We start from the raw sequence: 20,070 nt of genomic DNA, 5'->3' as shown, positions 1-20,070 counted from the left end.
ATTTGCCCACCATGCAATCTTGTTGCTGATACAGGGTGCATCAAAGCCACCCTGTGAGATAATGGCTACCCTGATTGGATTATTGCTTGCAACAGTTGAAGCTAGCCGTTTCATGCTGCTACTATGCAATAGCAACACGGGTGATATTTTCTACTAACAAGATGCTACCTTCAAGTCAAAAAGATGTTCTGCTTACCACACATTACATCGGCACTGAGATTCATATACCACATTACTCATCTGTGTGATAGGCAGTACATCTTTTTTGGCTTCATCTGTTGCACAAATATTCAAGATAATGTGCCTTACCCTTCCAGGAAAATTTGAGGCAGACTGGGTGCTTTTCAGGTCCAAAAGTGACAGCCTTAGGCTCATTCGTGAGTATGCGTAATACAGAGCGAGCAATGATCTGATTGGTGTAGCCATTATTCTGCAGGGCGGCTCTGATATGCCCTATTTCAGAGTCAAGCTTGCATGGTGAGCAAATGGCCAATTGTATGGTGCATGGAGCTATACCGCACAAATAAATAATATGGTATATGAATTTCAGTGCCGGTGTGATGCCAAATACAAAGGCCATACGTAGCAATGACTGGCGGATCATATCAAACAGCTCTTCACTTCAGCTGTTTGGAATATTCAGGGTATTGGCTGTACTCAACCAGCCTGTGCTAGTTAAACTCAGAATATAATATCACTGTTAGATGTGAGTCCACGATTGGACAGCACTTGGCTTGCACTCATCAGGACACTCGCAAAAACGGCTTAGACATGTGTCTTTTCTCAGCAATACTCAAGCTCGGTAAGCACCAAATGACTATTTGCTGAACAATCCTGAGTGTGCTAAGAATTACATCAACAACCAGTTTAGGATTATCAGTCAAGCTCACAATGTGGCTCACTTATACTTGCTACAAGCTACATATATTCCTATGCAGGGACCTGTCCTCTGCAGGCAAAAGGAACATGTTCAGGCAGTGTGCCTTTTTTGAATTAAGCAAAAACCTGGGGGACAATAGTTCCCTGGTACAGTCTCCTTGACCAATCAGCACCCTTTTTCCATGCAGTATAAATTGTTGCTCCCTTTGAAATTTGGCATTCTTGCATCTGTCCTGATGAGTGCAAGACAAAAAGCTTTGACAGCATGTCTCTTTTTTTCAGCAATATTCAAGTTCTGTACAGCAAGTGACTACTTAAATAGGATTTGTTATATTGAAGGCTGAGACTAGTTTGTAATTTGCAAATGTCTGGAACTTCATAGTGGCTCTTGTTCCTTTTATGTGAGATATTTGTAACTGTCAAGACATGCCCATATTTTACATTTAGCCATTGACTGTCTCTCCCTGCAGAACCAGTTTTTCTTTAAATTCATTCTTGAGATGTGAGCATTGCTGGCACAGTGAGCATTTATGGCCCATCCCTAACTGGCCTTGGATCACTGCATATCCTTCACTGCATTTCAGTATAAACCTTGAGGGATACAATGGGGGAATTTAAATGGTTAGTGATCAACCCTCCAGAAGAGGCTGCAGATCGTCCTTACCAATAACAGACACGCATCCCAATGGAGCGACCAGAGTAGCTGGAGCAAAGCCATAGGCTGCAAAGTTCCCCAGCTCACCCATTCCCATCAATACGATTCCACACCACCACAACTTGCTCTTGTAATAGGGTATTGGGCTTTCTTGACATAATAGTCGGACATGCGTATATTTCTGTGATGGAGGAAACAAGAGTTTTGGGGTTACTGACAATAAAACACGTTATTACCACCAACAAGGCATTCAGAGTATAAACAAGACTGTCGGTAAATTGAAGACTGTTTCTGTCATGCGAAAACGTACAGCTAAAAATGTTACTTTCACGTGCCCAATAAAAACTGAAATGTTGACAAAGTTTTATCATTTCAAACTTTTCGGAACTTCTTCCAACAACAAGCGAGCGAACGCAGGATGGGGCGGGGGTGTGGGGGGTGGGGTGTTGGGGGGGGGCATTGAAAAGTCATATAACCTCCAAACTGCTCCCACCTGCTGCTTCTGTCTGCTCTCTTGGATCTGATTAAAGCAAGAGACCATCAAATCACAAGGCAAAAAGCAGAATTACCTGGAAAAACTCAGCAGGTCTGGCAGCATCGGCGGAGAAGAAAAGAGTTGACGTTTCGAGTCCTCATGACCCTTCAACAGAACTGAGTGAATCTAAGGAGAGGTGTGAAATATAAGCTGGTTTAAGGTGGGGTGGGGTGGTGGTTTGGGTGGGGGGAGAGAAGTGGGAGGAGGTGGTGTGGTTGTAGGGACAAGCAAGCAGTGATAGGAGCAGATCATCAAAAGATGTCACAGCCAAAAGAACAAAAGAACACAGAGGTGTTGAAGTTGGTGATATTATCTAAACGAATGTGCTAATTAAGAATGGATGATAGGGCACTCAAGGTACAGCTGTAGTGGGGGTGGGGTGGAAAGACTAGCAGGGCATAAAAGATTTAAAAATAATGGAAATAGGTGGGAAAAGAAAAATCTATATAAATTATTGGAAAAAACAAAAGGAAGGGGGAAGAAACAGAAAGGGGGTGGGGATGGAGGAGGGAGTTCAAGATCTAAAGTTGTTGAATTCAAATCACAAGGCCCCATTTCACTTGTATCTCACTTAAATGAGGAATATTTGATTAATTTGTTAGCTTATTTTTAAAATTCAGTAAAAGATTTTGCAGCGTTTTGATCACAACCAATGAAATCCCTGAGGACAGGTTAACATTTATGGAGTTTGACAAAAGCCTTTTTTCTGTATCCTGGGCCAGCCAACAAGACAAGCCCTTTTGGGCTAGGATTATATAAGAAATGGGCTTTGCCAGGCTTAGCCATTAGACCAAACCTGATTTAGTGTCTTTTAGGGCTACCTATGAAAATTCCTTTAAACCCAGTCAATATTCAGCTTACTGACTTCCACCTCTACCCTTTATTTTGAAGCTGCCTAAGCCCAGGTGATTTGCAGCAGGAGCCTGATCTGAGGTAATAAGGGTTATATCTCCCTGGACTCGGGTTGGGGAAATTCATGAATTTGTTGAGAAGTGAAGACTCTCACAATAGGTATAAAGCTAGAAATGGGCCTCACCAGCTACATCATCAAGGTCCACATGATATAATCTGTAACGTACCATGAGCCAAAGTTTTGCTAAGCTCAGAGAAGAAAACAGTAGCTGCAATAAATATGGACAATGCTGGAAAACACTCATCAGGTCCGGCAGCATCCGTAGGGAAAGAAACAGGGTTAATGGGCCAGATTCCCGTGGAGAAAGCGGGAAGGTAGAGTCGGAAAATTTCCTGACTCAGCACACCTGTCTCCTGAAAAGGGCCTCCACCCATTATATTTTCTTTGCAGGGAAGTGTTTTTTTTTTTATTATTCATTTAAGGGATGTGGGTGTCACTGGCTAGGTCAGCATTTATTGCCCATCCCTAATTGCCCTTTCTCAGGGGGCATTTAAGAGTCAACCACATTGATGTGGGTCTGGAGTCACATGTAGGCCAGACCAGGTAAGGACGGCAGATTTCCTTCCCTAAAGGGCATTAGCGAACAAATGGGTTTTTACAACAATCAACAATAGTTCCATGATCATCATCGGACTTTTTTAATTTGAGATTTTTATTGAATTCAAATTCCACCATCTGCCGTGAGCAGGATTCAAACCAGGTCCCCAGAGCATTACCCTGGGTCTCGGGATTACTAGTCCAGTGACAATACCACTACACCACCACCTCCCCTCCCCTCCCCTTATGGACTGTGGTGGGATAGAGTCGAGCCTGCTGCCTCCAGAGGCAGTTTGGAAGTGGCCACAGAGGCAGGTGTGTGCCAAGGCGGGCTGGTTAGAAGGCCTAACTCAGTCCTCTGGGCCTTCTTCCCAGTTGTAAGGACTGTTTGGCCCTCTAGCTCTCACACCACCTCAACCCCCACCCAAAAAACACTTGAACATACCTCTGATTAAAAACTGTTCTTACAACCTTACGTAAGTGTCAGTCAGGCACTGCCATTCATACTTGCAATAACAGAAGCCCTATACCATTTCACCCCTTTTAATCTTGTCCAAATAACATACAACCATTGAAACACCACTAGAACAAGTAACTTTTAATAACCTCATAAAGGTGTCAATTAATCAAGGCAAACACTCCCCCTCAAACTGTCTAAACATTCTCTCTGCTGAGCTGATTCCATTAGTGCATCCTGGAGCTCAGCCAAGTATTCATAATGAGGCCATCTGGAGAAACAGATATCTGGCCAAAATGGCTGGGCTGTAATGAGGTGGTAACCTGTAGCATTACAGGTGAGATCCAGAATCCACTATGTGGGAACTCAAAACAAAAACAGAATTACCTGGAAAAACTCAGCCGGTCTGGCAGCATCAGCGGAGAAGAAAAGTGTTGATGTTTCGAGTCCTCATGACCCTTCCACAGAACTGAATATGTGGGAACTCATGATTGGTTCTCACAATTGTTTTCCATAGCATAAGAGCATAAGAAACAGCAGCAGGAGTAGGCTATTCAGCCATAAGACCATCAGACATAGAAGAAGAAGTAGATCATTCAGCCCATCGAGTCTGTTCCGTCATTCAATAAGATCATGGCTGATTTGATAAACCTCAACTCCACTTTCCTGCCTTTTCCCCATAACCCTTGATTCCCTTACTGATTAAAAATCTGTCTATTTCAGCCTTGAATATACTTAACAACCCAGCCTCTACAGCCCTCTGCGGTAAAGAATTCCACAGATTAACAGCCCTCTGAGAGAAGAAATTCCTCCTCATCTCTGTCTTAAATGGGCGACCCCTTACTCTGAGATTATGGCCTCTGGGCCTAGATTCTTCCACAATGGGAAACAACCTCTCAGCATCCACCCTGTCAAATCCCCTTCGAATCTTCTGTGTTTCAAAAAGATTCCCTCTCATTCTTCTAAACTCCAATGAGTACAGGCCCTACCTACTCAACCTCCCCTCATAAGAAAATCTCTCCATACCTGGGATCAACCTAGTAAATCTCCTCTGGACTGCCTCCAATGCCAGTATATCTTTCCTTAGATAAGGGGACCAGAACTGTTCATAGTATTCTAGGTGTGGTCTAACTAGTGCCTTGAATAGTTTTAGCAAGACTTCCCTATTTTTATACTGCATTCCCTTTGAAATTGCCTTATCTATTACCTGCTGAACCTGAATGCTAGCTTTTTGGGATTCATGCACGAGGACCCCCAAATCTCTCGAGCGCCATTTGGAACCAAATATATTACATCTACCGGTTCCCCTTTATCTATCCTGCTTGTTACCTCCTCAGAAAATTCTAATACATTTGTCAGGCATGATTTACCCTTCATGAAGCCATGCTGACTCTGCTTGCTTATATTAAGCATTCTTAAATGCTCTGCTATTGCATCCTTTATAATAGACACCAACATTTTCCCAATGACAGGTGTTAAGCTAACTGGCCTGTTTTTTGTCACCCTCCCTTTTTGCATAAGGGTGTTACACTGGCAGTTTTCCAATCCTCTGGGGCTTATCCAGAATCTAAGGGCAGAATATTACGCTTGATGTGCGGGCGTGCACCTGACACACCCGAGCGTAAAATGACACATGATGACATTGGACGAATGTCCTGACGTCATTGCGCAGTCTCGCGATATTTCGTTCGGCAGGCACATGCCGGAGTCGGCTGCGTGCTCACCGATAATTAAAAGGCATATTAAGGCCATTAACAAGCTAATTAAATTCAAATTTACTCTGCCCGTCCAACCTAATGGTTGGCGGGCATGTGAAAAGGCCAAGCGGCCTTTACATTTTTCAGGAAACCTCATCCACGGGCGGGATGAGGCTTCCTAAAGCAAATAAACATCAAATAAAAATGTTATTTTTGAATTAAAAACATTTCCCGGCTCATGTGACAAAATCACATGAGGGACATGTTTTGTGACAATGTTACTTCCTTTATTTTTTTTTAAACAGTGCTTCAGCTCCCTGAGGCAACTCCGGGCCTCAGGGAGATTGGAGCGCTCATTCACACGCATGCACAAAGTTCGCACTAGGCCCGCACTCCCTCCTCCCCCCTCGCCCACTCAGGCAGCGCTGAGCGTTGCCGCTCGCATTCCACACTGAGCAGGCCTTAATTGGCCCACCCGTGTGAAATCGCGGTCCGGAGCCGATCGCAGTTAGCTTCCCGACAGCCCCCCTGCCGAGCACCCCCACTAAGGGCAAAATCCTGCCCTAAGGATTCTTGGTAGATTACTACCATCTACTATCTCTGCAGATATATCCCTTAATAACTTAGGATGCAACCCATCAGGTCCAGGTCACCTCTCGGCCTTTAGCCCCATTAGTTTCCCTAGTGCTTTTTCTCTAGTGGCACTTATTGCATTTATTTCCTCCCCTCCCACTTTTGCCCCATGATTATTTAGTATTTTTGGAATGCTATTAATGTCTTCTACCATGAAGGCTGATGCAAAGTATTTATTCACCTCCTCTGCCATTTCCTGGAAACAATCATAGTAAGACTTCTTTGTTCTTGTACTCTCTAATTGCTTTGTAACAAATGCTAACACACAATTTGCCGTCCTGATTGTTGCATACTTAAATGTATAAATGTATGATTGAGGGGGCAGGAGCTGGTGCTGCCAACGCAAAACACTGACGCTGAATAGACTGCCATCTGCTCAATGGAAAAAGGTGCAAATCATTTCTGCTAGTGTTAAGAAACAGGAGCTGGAATCCGTGAGAATCCACACTCCACTCCGACTAGTCACTCGCATCAACACAGAGGAAAACAAGCTGGTGAGATGGGACCACACCCATCAGGCAGGGGAACAAACAATGTTCTCAGGCCAATCTTCGACAAATATTGTCATTCATGCACTGTCCCACCCATTGACTGGTTTATTATAGGCCCTGGTTAGCTTCCATTACCTCATAAAGCACTGTATTCTGTCAGATTAGTTTTGAATCTGCCGTGGGGCTGAATTTTATTCTCTTTGCTTTAAAACCTTTAGTTTGAGGAAAATTACTCAAAGGACTTATGAAAGCATGGAACTGAAGCTATATTATTCCAAACAATTGAGAATATGGGCCTATATTCTCTGGAATTTGGAAAAATAAGAGGTGATCTCATTGAAATTACATGCATAACATTTACAGCACAGAAAAAGGCCATTCAGTGCAATTGTTCCATGCTGGTGTTTATGCTCCACACAAGCCTCCTCCCACATCTAACACCATCAACATATTCTTCAAATATTTTCTTCCGCATATGTTTACCATAAAACACAGAGTAGGCCTTCATTAGCTAATGCCTTACATTACATCTAATGCCTGATATTAACTGAATTTCATAGCTCATCCGATGAGTAAAGCCAAGTTTCAGAAGGAATACGAAGATAAAAGCAAAATACTGCAGATGCTGGAAATCTAAAACAAAAACAGAAAATGCTGGAAAAACTCAGCAGGTCTGCGGAGAGAGAAAAACAAAGTTAACGTTTCAAGTCCATATGACCCTTCTTCAGAATACATTCGGCTTGTCGTACAGCAGTTAGACTCCGTTTTGGAACCCTGTCATGGAGGTTGGGCTGCTTTTTGTAACCCTTTTGATGTAACTTTGCTAAGGTTTGTGACAACCAATGAGAAATTAGAAAGAGGGTTCCTTAAAAAAAAATTTTTAAATGTTTTGGAAGGCCTTTGAAAGTGGTGAGGTATCTATCAAGATTGAAGCTTTTACAAAGGATGTACTGCACAGACAAAGGCCATTCGGCCCAACTGATTCATGCTATTGTATGCTCCATACGAGCCTTGGTGAGACCACATATGGAGTATTGTGTACAGTTTTGGTCTCCTTATTTGAAAAAGGGTATAATTGTGTTGTAAGCAGTTCAGAGAAGGCTCCTGGGATCAGGGTTTATCTTATGAAGAAAGGTTGAGCAGGTTGTGCCCATACCCTTTGGAGTTTAGAAGAATGAGAGGTGACCTTATTGAAATATATAAGATCCTGCGAGGATATAGGGTGATATAGAGTGGATACTGGGCAAATGTTTCCTCCAGTGAGGAAGACTAGGGGACACTGTTTAAAAATAAGAGGTCTCCCTTTCAAGATGGAGATGAGATTTTTTTTCTCTCAGAGGATCCCTTGCCCAGAAAGCAGTGGAGGCTGAGTTAGACAGATCTTTGATAGACAAGGGAGTCAATGGTTATGGGGGACAGACAGGAAAGTAGAGTTGAGGTCACAATCAAATTGAAGATGGAGCAGGCTCAAAGGGCTGAATGGCCTATTCCTGCTCCCCCATGTTCCAATGAGCCTCTTCCCACCCCTCTTGATCTCACCTTATCAGCATATCCTTCTACTCTTTTCTTCCTCATGCATTTAGCTAGCTTCCCTATAAATACCTCTGTGCCAATTGCCTCAAGTACCCCATGTGGTAGTGAGTTCCACATTCTAACCACTCTCTTGTGAAGATGTTTGCCCGGAATTCCCTATTGGATTTATTGGTGACTACCTCATCTTTATGGCCCTTGGTTTTGGACTCACCCTGATCTGAAAACATCTTCTCCATATCTACCCTATCAAACCTTTCATAAACCTAAAGATAACAGATCAGCTTCCCAGCCTGTTCATACTTTCCTGACAGTTATAGTCTCTTGGTCTGGTATGATCCTTGTAAATATTTTTTGCACCTTCTCCAATGTCTCTATCCAAGGACTCCCCATTTTAAGTGTCTCCTTTTAAACCGGTTTCATTTCAAAGAGCTTTATTTTTTATGCCTGGGTTCTATTTAAAGTGTAGTGTTCCCCGTTTTAACAGGTGTGAGCAGTGTGATGACATCATCCACCCCCGAGGTGATGACATCATTGAGTCCCTGATATGATGATGTCATCACACTCTCAATGTGATGATACCATCGAATCCCTGGTGTGATGATGTCATCACACCCCCCCAGGTGATGACATCATTGAGTCCCTGACGTGATGACATCATCATGCCCCCGATGTGATGACATCATTGTGCAACCAGGCCAGCTGATTCTGTGAGTAGAGTCTAGTTTGTGAATTGTGTTGGCACCATTTTGTCCTTACTGTACATTCGAGGATCATTGATTTTTTTCTGCATTTTCAGGTAATCCCCTGTATCAAACTAAGCTTTATTTTTATATATTTTTTTAACTGTACCCTGTTCTAGCTAAGGAACTCTGTGGACTTTGTTTTTTGGAAAGAATTCTCTACTGTATCGTGCAGGCACTGAACTGTAAATTTTGATTTTCAAATTTCTCTGCTGTTTGTACAGTACGTACCTGAGGAACTGCTTTGGACTTCTGTTCTTAAAAGAATTCTTTGCTGTACAAGGGTACTGCTCTACAATACCTGTGTTTAAATTTATACAGTATTTCTGTTATATTCGATGATTTCCTTCATTTTGCCAGCTGTTTCAGCTAGGAATGCACAGCGCTGCACATGCTCGGTACAGTGTTTCTATTTTTACATTGATTTTTCTGGGCAAAAATTGTCCTCAGGAGCCTAACTCAGGCTTTAACACTGATTCCTATGGGAGTCCATGCTTCACTTAAAGGGGTTTCACTTAAAGTGCCGATTTCCAGGAACGCAGCCAGCTCTTTGACTGAGGACTCCCTGAGTCCTTTTATAATCTTCCTTTAACATTAACTAACTGGTTAAAAAGAGAAATGGCACAATAGCTGCAGACTCTGTCACTGGCAGGACAAAAATGAGAGAGAGTCACATGGGCAAAGAACAAGAACAAAGATTGGGAGGAGGTTATAGAGATAGGGCAGGGCCATGAAGGAATTTGTAAATGATAATGAGAATTCTAAATGTCAGTGCATTGGGAGATGGCATGTCAACTGAGGTCCGCGCAATGTTGGCGGTTGATAGAAAGCAGGCGAGTACAGAAATGAATGTCGATGCAGAGTTGGAAGAGTTGAAATCTGGAGGGCATTATAAAAGCCAGTCGATTTCCAACAATCTGTCTAACTTAATTAATGCCAGGTGGAAGACAACCAGTTTAAAAGTCAACCTTATAGATCAAGTATTAAAAATTAACAAGCGGGTTTTAAATTTTAAGGAGCAGTTACTAGGGTACTCAGTGTTGCATTCCAGATAGTGTGAAAGTCTATCTTGCTCGTGTGGCATATTCATTCTCAGAATACTGCTTAGGGATAATACAAGGACTGCAGATCAAGTGATAGATGATTGGAAAGGCAGTAGAAGCAGATTCAATAATGACTTGCAAAAGGGAACTGATTGTGTACTTGAAAAGAAAAGATGTTGAAGGTTTGCATTGGAGTCTTCAGAAGTTGTAGATTAATCTCCAGGACATTTCTGTAGCAAACCCAAGAGAAAAACCATGCAGACATCAAAAAATTATTTTGTTTCCCAACTTCTTTGAGCACTTATAAAAAAATAATCACTAAACGATTGAAGTGGAGGAAAAAGGGCCATTTCATCAATTATTAAGAGTAATCCAATTCAATTGCTTAGCAAAGAGCCAGCTTCCTTTCCAGTTGGCTGTGGGAAAGCAGTGTACCCAGAGGGCAAGCCAATGGCAGGAGAGTTGGGGCTGGGTGGTTTGATCTGGGAAGTCATTGGGATAAGGTCTCCAGGAATACACCCAGCCAGAGTTGGCAACACTGCATGTAATGTGCTCCCAGCCACAATTGGGATCATGTATAATCTCACCAATGAGAGCTGATGTGCTTTGCAGAGGGAAGAGAGCGAACAAATGAGCTAAATCCAAACCATTCAAAGATGGAGAATGTTACTGTACCTGTATATTTAGTGAAATACTGATAAGGACGTTTCCAGTTATGGCTAAGACTGTTCCCAAAACATTAGTCTGGAGAAAAAAAAGACATCACAGTAAAGAAGAGCACAGTTCAACAAATCTACATATGACTAAGTATTAAGCAAACAACTGTGGGGCACAGGATAATGTGTTTAACGTGTCCAACTTCTGCTCAGCCCGACTCTGATTTTGAACAAGTCAGTTTGGTTTCTTGAGAAAAGGAAATTCCAAAATTTAAATCGTCCACCAAAGGTTTGATCTTAAATCATGAGTCTGCTCTTTTTTTGCTGGTGTAAATGTGAAAGGGAGTGAAGAAATCTTCTTATTCTCAATTGCCTGTTTACTCGTTCTAGTATTCAGTGTCGGATGTGTTGGGTCAGGGGCTTGTGGAAGAAATCAGAGGAATCAACTGGGCTAAAGGTGCTTGACCCAACTTACATTTAGCTCAATAGTTACATTTTCTCTAAATATGCATTATATTAGAGCAAGTCCCCTTTGGTGACAGAGTTCTGAAATCCCAAACTGAACACCCAACCCCCCCCCCATTCATCTGTAGATGTACGATGAATGTTCCATTCTGTACACGTGCAGAGTTGAAGCTATTCATTGGTGCATCCATAATGAAGTGTGTTGTGGCAACATGGGAGGTGACGGTTCTGGGTTACAGACTGAATATTCCAATCTTCCACCAGGGTCTTGGCTTCAGGTCACGTATTAAGTATTTATCACAGCCCCTTTCTGTCTTTAAACTCTGGTGATGTGTCACCCCAGTAACACAAGAAGGAATCAGTTATTCGCTGCACTAATGCCCATTGTTCCAATGACCATTTGACAACAATATGCTCTATTGTGCAGTTATTAACAACACGCTGTGTTCTAGTGCTCTGAGAAAGATCAGCTGTTCCAAACTGGCACACGCCACAGCATCTTCCAATAAATTCTCATCATTCAATCTTCTTACTTTAGACTATTTTGTCATTTTATCCTTTACCAGATCTTTGTGCAGCATTAGATTACTTTACATTAATCTTGCTGCTCTCCATTTGGAACATTTCTTCTGACTATCTGTCTTTCCCTTTCCATTGTCGGAATTTTATGGCACTGTAAAATGCGGCAAGCCATTCCAAACTCCATTGGCTTTGACGGGACCGTAAAATCCCTGGGCATAAAATTCCGCCCATTGTTTTTTTTTTGAGCTATTTATGGATGAAGATTCCGTATTCTACGGTGTTCAAAACCACAAAGGGTTTTGATGAGAGCAAATATGGAGAAACTATTTTGGTTGGCAGGAGGATTGATAACCAAAGCTTTAAGATAGATTAGCAGAGGCCAGATAAGGAAATATTTTACTTTTTAAAAACATAGTGAAATGCTCTGACTGACAAGGATAGCGGAAGCATATTCAACAGAAACTAGCAAGAGGGACTTCCCTTTCAGAGGACACAGATTTGAGGTGATATATAAATAAACCAAAGGCAACTTGAGAGAAAAGGTTTTTTTTTAATATAAACGCAGGAAATGGTTAGGATCAATTATCTCTCTAACTACTGTTTACTGCATGCAGCCAAGTTGTTGCACTGTGTACAGCTCCTTTAACATTGATGCATGGCCATGCATGTGTGCAGATCAGAGGGAACATTGGTTCAGATCTGGATTAATCTGCCTGAGAATATAGAGGAGCCAGATTCAATTGTGGCTTTCAAAAGGGAATTAGACAAGTACCTGAAGGGAAAAATGTTTACAGGGCAAAGAGATAAAGGCAGGGGAGTAGGACTAGTTAAATTGCCCTTGCACAGAGCCAGCACAGACATGATGGCCAAATGGCCTCCATTCTAGGAATTGGATAAATACTTGAGGGAAAATTTTCAGGGCTGTGGGGAAGGAGAAGGGAAGTGGGACAAATTGGAGAGTTTTTTCAAAGAGACAGCAAGGACACAATGGGTCAAATTTTAAAAATTTCATTCATGGGATGTGGGTGTTGCTGGTTAGGTGAGCATTTATTGCCCATTCCTAATTGCCCTTGAGAAGGTAGTGGTGAGCTTCCTTCTTGAACCGCTGCAGTCCATGTGGTGCAGGGGGAGTGTATATGGGGAGGCAGTAGTGTCACCAGACTAGTACTCTAGAGACCCAGGGGGTAATTCTCTAGGGATCAGGGTTTGAATCCCATCAAGGCAGATGGTGAAATTTGAATTCAATAAAAAAATGTGGAATTAAAAGTATAATGATGACCATGAAACCATTGTTGATTGTTGTAAAAACCCATCTGGTTCACTAATGCCCTTTAGGGAAGGAAATCTGCTGCCCTTACCTGGTCTGACCTACATGTGACATCAGATCCACAGCAATGTGGCTGACTCTTAAATGCCCCTGAAATGGCTGAGCAAGCCACTCAGTTCTCAAGGGATGGGCAATAAATGCTGGCCCAGCCAGCAATGCCCACATCCCACGAATAAATAATAAACAGTGCTGCTACAGAGGTAGTTCCAGGACTTTGACCCAGCAACAGTGAAGGAGCGATGATATAGTTCCAAATTGGGATGGTGAGTCCCTTGGAGGGGAGCTTGCAGGGGGTGGTGTTCCCATGTGTCTGCTGCCCTTGTCCTTCTAGATGGTAGTGGTCGTGGGTTTGGAAGGTGTTGGTGATAGTGGGGGATTCAGCGATAGTGATGCCATTGAACATCAAGGGACAATGGTTCAATTCTCTTTTCTTGGAGATGGTCATTGCCTGGCACTTGTGTGGCGCGAGCATCACTTGCTGCTTGTCAGCCCAAACTTGATATTGTCCAGGTACATTTGTCTTGCTGCATTTGAATACACTTCAGTATCTGAGGAGTCGTGAATGGTGCTGAACATTGTGCAATCATCAGCGAACATCCCCACTTCTGACATTATGATGAACGGAAGGTCATTGATGAAACAGCTGAAGATGGTTGGGCCGAGGACACTACCCCTGAAGAACTCTGCGCTGTATCATTCTATAACGTCCATTACACTCTGTCAAATTCATTCCTGCCATCCCTGTACTAGAAGTAGTTACATTTCATATTCATAAAACAGGAAGTTAAATGTAATGTTAAAAAGAAAAGGTTTCTTATGGCCTTGGTAATTTAGTCTGTCCCCAAAGGAAAGAATGTGATTTACAAGCACCCGTCATTCTAACAAAACATGTGTCATCAACAGTAATTAGCCTCTAATTACTCCCACCATGTGCCAATTCAGATTCCTTTCCCACAGGAAGTAGCATTGAGCCACAGGCTGGTTAAAAACAGCTCTGCCAACATAGGAGCAGGAAAGTACCAGCTGATCATGTGCCCGTTATCACAATGGTGGAGCATCATGAGTAAACATTTCCTTCGCTGTATATTCTCTGCTTTATTCCCCAGACATTTTCTTTACCTCTTCATTAGAACAATGTTGCACTATATGACTGATCTACCACTAGAGCTGGTGTTACAGAAGTTCTCTATTAGCAGAAAGGTGTACGATCTGCAAGTCTGTGTGTAACTACTAATGGAATAAGTCCGCAGCAGGAATCCCCCTTGTGCCCACAGATGAGACGTTAAACTTATGCCCCATCTGCCCTCTCAGGTGAATGTCAAAGATCCCATGGCACTGTCTAAAGAAACACCTGGGATTTCTCTCTGGTATCCTGGCCAATATTTATCCCTTAACCAATATCACTGAAACAGGTTATCTGGACACCATCTCATTGTTGTTTGTGGGAGCTTGCTGTGCACAAATTAGCTGCTGTGTTTCCTACATTGTAACAGTGACTACACTTCAAAAGTATTTCACTGGTGTAAAGCCCTTTGAAGTAGGCACTGTACAAATGCAAGTCTTTCTTAATTTTCTTTCTCCAGCTATTCAATTGGAACATTGACAAAGATAAATCTACATACACTAATCGAGAAAATATCATCTTTGACTGCCTTTTATCTCTAATTCTTTTTAGGGCTTTGAAAACCTACTGTTGCGATTTGACTGACTATAGGAAATACTCAAGGGCAGTGCATATGGAATACTAATCGACAGCATTAACAGACAAAGCCATTTCAGCCACACAGCACCTTCACAAAGGTGATCTCAGAGCCTTGTGATTATTTACATCACAGGAACCTCTGCATGAAGAGCTAAAGCGGCAACCTGCAACTTTATTTTCTGACTGTAGCTCCTTCCTGCTGATTGTGATAAGGTGCAACCTGCTCAACAATGAGAGTTTGACATTATTGGATAGGGTTACCAAGCCTGACTAGATACATTTTGGGGGGTTTCATTAATCTCCTCCCATTTCCAACCACCCAGTTATAAAATCATGCAGCTCAGAAGGAGGCCATTTGGCCCATCATGTCTGTGCCGGCTCTTGAATGAGTTACCTGATTAGCCCCACCTTTCCCCATTTACCTTACTGCTCTGATGCTGCACTTTGAGAATCTTTGGCTAGCTACAGTATAAATTGCAAGTAAAATGGAGAACATACATCCTGATATCTGCACTTCTGGCCAGGTGAAGACAAGGAATATTCATAAAACAGGAAATTAAATGTAATGTTAAAAAGAAAAGGTTTCTTATGGCCTTGGTAATTTAGTCTGTCCCCAAAGGTAAGAATGTGATTTACAAGCACCCGTCACTCTAACAAAACATGTGTCATCAACAGTAATTAGCCTCTAATTTCTTAAAGCTTACCTCCCACCCAGGAAAGCAGGTGGGACCCCAGTTTAACGTCTCATCTTAAAGATGGCACCTCTGACAGTGCAGCATTCCCTCAGTGTTAGCCTTGATTTTTATGCTTAAGCCCTGGAGTGGTACTATGAACTCACAACCTTGTGACTCAGAGATGAGAGCTCTGCTAACCGAGCCACAGATATTGGAAACTGTCGCTGCTGGTAGGAGGGTCAGTAACCAGAGGACAGAGATTTCAGATAATTGGCAATAGAGCCAGAGTAGTGAGGAGGAGGAACTTTTTAAGTGCAGCTCATCATGATGATCTGAAAGGGTGGTGGAAGCAGATTCAACAGGGAATAGGATCCTCCTCCTTCACGTATCATGTCCTAAGAGGGTGTTGATGACTGTGGACTTCCATTGGATTGGTCCATGATTAGGCTTGGTAAAGCACTGCAGTGATTTGCCATTGCCTTCTGCAGTGTGGCTGATCAGGAAATTCTCCTGTTCTTCTCCACCTGCCATCAGGTGTGTTGGAAGGATTTACAGCCTGATACTCAACCTGTTTGGCCACATTACGAACACACCTTCCTGGGCCATCAAGTCCAGAGCTTCTGGTCCAGTGGTAGGTACACTACCCACTGCACCACAAGACCTCCTATGGAAAGGATCAATGCTTAAAAAGAAATTTGCAGTGCTGGGAAAGTGTTGATTACAGAACGGTGTCTCTTAGAGTCTTCATAGCCTTCAGTAGGTTAACAGCAAGTCTTTATTAACTACTTTTAACTATTGACTTATATATAGTAAAGGGTACAGGCAAGGTGCTATCTCCATGTCTAGGTCCTCACACATCTCTGCTCAACTCCACACTGACCCTAGGTTTGGGTCATGTGCCTTCTAACATCACTGTGTAGGCAGTAGTGTACTCAGTCCCTCAGTCTCAGTACATTAACCCTGCATGTGCCAGACCTTATATTACATGCAGGATGTTGAGGAGACTGTGGGAGCGGGGAGTAGGATTAATTGGATAGCTTTCTCAAAGAGCTAGAATAAGCAAAATGGGCTGAATGGCTTCCTTCTGTGCTGTGCAATTTTATGACCCTGTGATTCTACTTCAGCCAGTCTTTCTGAACATGTGCCACAGGACACTCTCGGGGATGAAATGCCTAGAGAATTCACTGAACAGCATGTAATGTGATAGATTCTCGTAAATCCCTACGGTTAAAACTCTGCATGGAACTAACTAGAATGACTTTCCAATGGCCTTGCTTGCTGCAGGCAGCTGTCAAACCATTAAAGCTTCTGCCATCCATCAGCATGCCCCATTTCCCAATGACATTTTTAATGCTCTGACTGATGGCTGAGATCTCCTCTCTTCCCAGCAGTTTAGAACGACAGCGACAGAAGAGGGTGTGAATCCTTATTTGGCAACAATGGATGTTACAGATGACTAATCTGTTGATAAGAAAACAAGAAAGCCGTAGACAAAAACAGAATTACCTGGAAAAACTCAGCAGGTCTGGCAGCATCGGCGGAGAAGAAAAGAGTTGACGTTTCGAGTCCTCATGACCCTTCGACAGAACTTGAGTGAATCCAAGAAAGGGGTGAAATATAAGCTGGTTTAAGGTGTGTGGGGTTGTGGCGGGGGGGTTGGAAGTGGAGGGGGTTGGTGTGGTTGTAGGGACAAACAAGCAGTGATAGAAGCAGATCATCAAAAGATGTCACAGACAACAGAACAAAAGAACACATAGGTGTCGAAGTTGGTGATATTATCTAAACGAATGTGCTAATTAAGAATGGATGGTAGGGCGCTCAAGGTATAGCTCTAGAGGGGGTGGGGGGAGCATAAAAGATTTAAAAATATTTAAAAATAATGGAAATAGGTGGGAAAAGAAAAATCTATATAATGTATTGGAAAAAACAAAAGGAAGGAGGAAACAGAAAGGGAGTGGGGATGGGGGAGGGAGCTCAAGACCTAAAGTTGTTGAATTCAATATTCAGTCCAGAAGGCTGTAAAGTGCCTAATCGGAAGATGAGGTGTTGTTCCTCCAGTTTGCGTTGGGCTTCACTGGAACAATGCAGCAAGCCAAGGACAGACATGTGGGCAAGAGAGCAGGGTGGAGTGTTAAAATGGCAAGCGACAGGGAGGTTTGGGTCATTCTTGTGGACAGACCGCAGGTGTTCTGCAAAGCGGTCGCCCAGTTTACGTTCGGTCTCTCCAATGTAGACGAGACCACATTGGGAGCAACGAATGCAGTAGACTAAGTTGGGGGAAATGCAAGTGAAATGCTGCTTCACTTGAAAGGAGTGTTTGGGCCCTTGGACGGTGAGGAGAGAGGAAGTGAAGGGGCAGGTGTTGCATCTTTTGCGTGGGCATGGGGAGGTGCCATAGGAGGGGACTGAGGAGTAGGGGCTGATGGTGGAGTGGACCAGGGTGTCCCGGAGGGAATGATCCCTACGGAATGCCGATAGGTGGGGTGAAGGGAAGGTGTGTTTGGTGGTGGCATTATGCTGGCATTGGTGGAAATGGCGGAGGATGATCCTTTGAATGCGGAGGCTGGTGGAGTGATAAGTGAGGACAAGGGGGACCCTATCATGTTTCTGGGAGGGAGGAGAAGGCGTGAGGGTGGATGCGCGGGAGATGGGCCGGACACGGTTGAGGACCCTGTCAACGACCGTGGGTGGAAAACCTCGGTTAAGGAAGAAGGAGGACATGTCAGAGGAACTGTTTTTGAAGGTAGCATCATCAGAACAGATGCGACGGAGGCGAAGGAACTGAGAGAATGGGATGGAGTCCTTACAGGAAGCGGGGTGTGAGGAGCTATAGTCGAGGTAGCTGTGGGAGTCGGTAGGCTTGTAATGGATATTGGTGGACAGTCTATCACCAGAGATTGAGACAGAGATGTCAAGGAAGGGAAGGGAAGTGCCAGAGATGAACCATGTGAAAATGATGGAGGGGTGGAGATTGGAAGCAAAATTAATAAATTTTTCCAAGTCCTGACGAGAGCATGAAGCAGCACCGAAGTAATCATCGATGTACCGGAGAAAGAGTTGTGGAAGGGGGCCGGAGTAGGACTGGAACAAGGAATGTTCCACATACCCCATAAAGAGACAGGCATAGCTGGGGCCCATGCGGGTACCCATAGCCACACCTTTTATTTGGAGGAAGTGAGAGGAGTTGAAGGAGAAATTGTTCAGTGTGAGAACAAGTTCAGCCAGACGGAGGATAGTGGTGGTGGATGGGGATTGTTCGGGTCTCTGTTCGAGGAAGAAGCTAAGGGTCCTCAGACCATCCTGGTGGGGGATGGAGGTGTAGAGGGATTGGACGTCCATGGTGAAGAGGAAGCGGTTGGGGCCAGGGAACTGGAAATTGTTGATGTGACGACGTAAGGTGTCAGAGGAATCACGGATGTAGGTGGGAAGGGACTGGACAAGGGGAGAGAGAAGGGAGTCAAGATAACGAGAAATTAGTTCTGTGGGGCAGGAGCAAGCAGAGATGATCGGTCTACCGGGACAGTTCTGTTTGTGGATTTTGGGTAGGAGCTAGAAGCGGGCCGTCCGAGGTTGGGCGACTATCAGGTTGGAAGCTGTGGGAGGAAGATCCCCAGAGGAGATGAGGTCAGTGACAGTCCTGGAAACAATGGCTTGATGTTCAGTGGTGGGGTCATGGTCCAAGGAGAGGTAGGAGGAAGTGTCTCTCTTGCCCACATGTCTGTGTCCTTGGCTTGCTGCATTGCTCCAGTGAAGCGCAACACAAACTGGTGGAACAACACCTCATCTTCCAACTAGGCACTTTACAGCCTTCCGGACTGAATATTGAATTCAACAACTTTAGGTCTTGAGCTCCCTCCTCCATCCCCACCCCCTTTCTGTTTCCCCCTTCCTTTTGTTTTTTCCAATAAATTATATAGATTTTTCTTTTCCCACCTATTTCCATTATTTTTAAATATTTTTAAATCTTTTATGCTCCCCCCAACCCCACTAGAGCTATACCTTGAGTGCCCTACCATCCATTCTTAATTAGCACATTCGTTTAGATAATATCACCAACTTTAACACCTATGTGTTCTTTTGTTCTGTTGTTTGTGACATCTTTTGATGATCTGCTTCTATCACTGCTTGTTTGTCCCTACAACCACACCAACCCCCTCCACTTCCAAACCCCACCCCCCTCCCCACCCCACACACCTTAAACCAGCTTATATTTCACCCCTTTCTTGGATTCACTCAAGTTCTGTTGAAGGGTCATGAGGACTCGAAACGTCAACTCTTTTCTTCTCCGCCGATGCTGCCAGACCTGCTGAGTTTTTGTTTTGGATTTCCAGCATACGCAGTTTTTTTGTTTTTAAGAAAGCCGTGGATATCAGTTTTAGATGCACTGACACAATATGAGATTACTCCTGCACACATCATGCAAATCTAATGACACAGCTCCCTGCTAGAATGATATACTGCTAACGGCTGCAGTTCTCCATACAGGATCAGAGGCATGGAGTCCAAAAAGCGAGAAAGTTGTGCTAAAACTTCAGAAATCACTGGTTAAGGCCCTCAGTCCACTGTAGCCAATTCTGAGCAACACAATTCAGTCAGGTGTCAAGGCCTTGG

The 20,070-nt window shown here is 43.6% G+C and overlaps 1 protein-coding gene across 4 annotated transcripts in view; it reads right to left on the bottom strand.

The window, feature by feature from the left end:
* Nucleotides 1-20,070, bottom strand: part of LOC121278688 (NIPA-like protein 2) — a 99,849-nt gene that overhangs the window by 68,242 nt on the left and 11,537 nt on the right. For all 4 annotated transcript variants that reach the window (XM_041189033.1, XM_041189032.1, XM_041189031.1 and 1 more), the window contains exons 2-3: nt 10,789-10,857; nt 1,544-1,715 (exon numbers count right to left, since the gene is read on the bottom strand). In XM_041189033.1, coding sequence (XP_041044967.1) covers nt 1,544-1,715; nt 10,789-10,857 — 241 coding nt within the window. The remainder of the gene's footprint in view (nt 1-1,543; nt 1,716-10,788; nt 10,858-20,070) is intronic.

The sequence above is a fragment of the Carcharodon carcharias genome, chromosome 6, assembly GCF_017639515.1.
Source record: "Carcharodon carcharias isolate sCarCar2 chromosome 6, sCarCar2.pri, whole genome shotgun sequence".
Lineage (NCBI taxonomy): Eukaryota > Metazoa > Chordata > Chondrichthyes > Lamniformes > Lamnidae > Carcharodon > Carcharodon carcharias.
The sequence above is the reverse complement of the archived record's forward strand: the minus strand, read 5'-3'. Positions and strand labels throughout refer to the sequence as shown.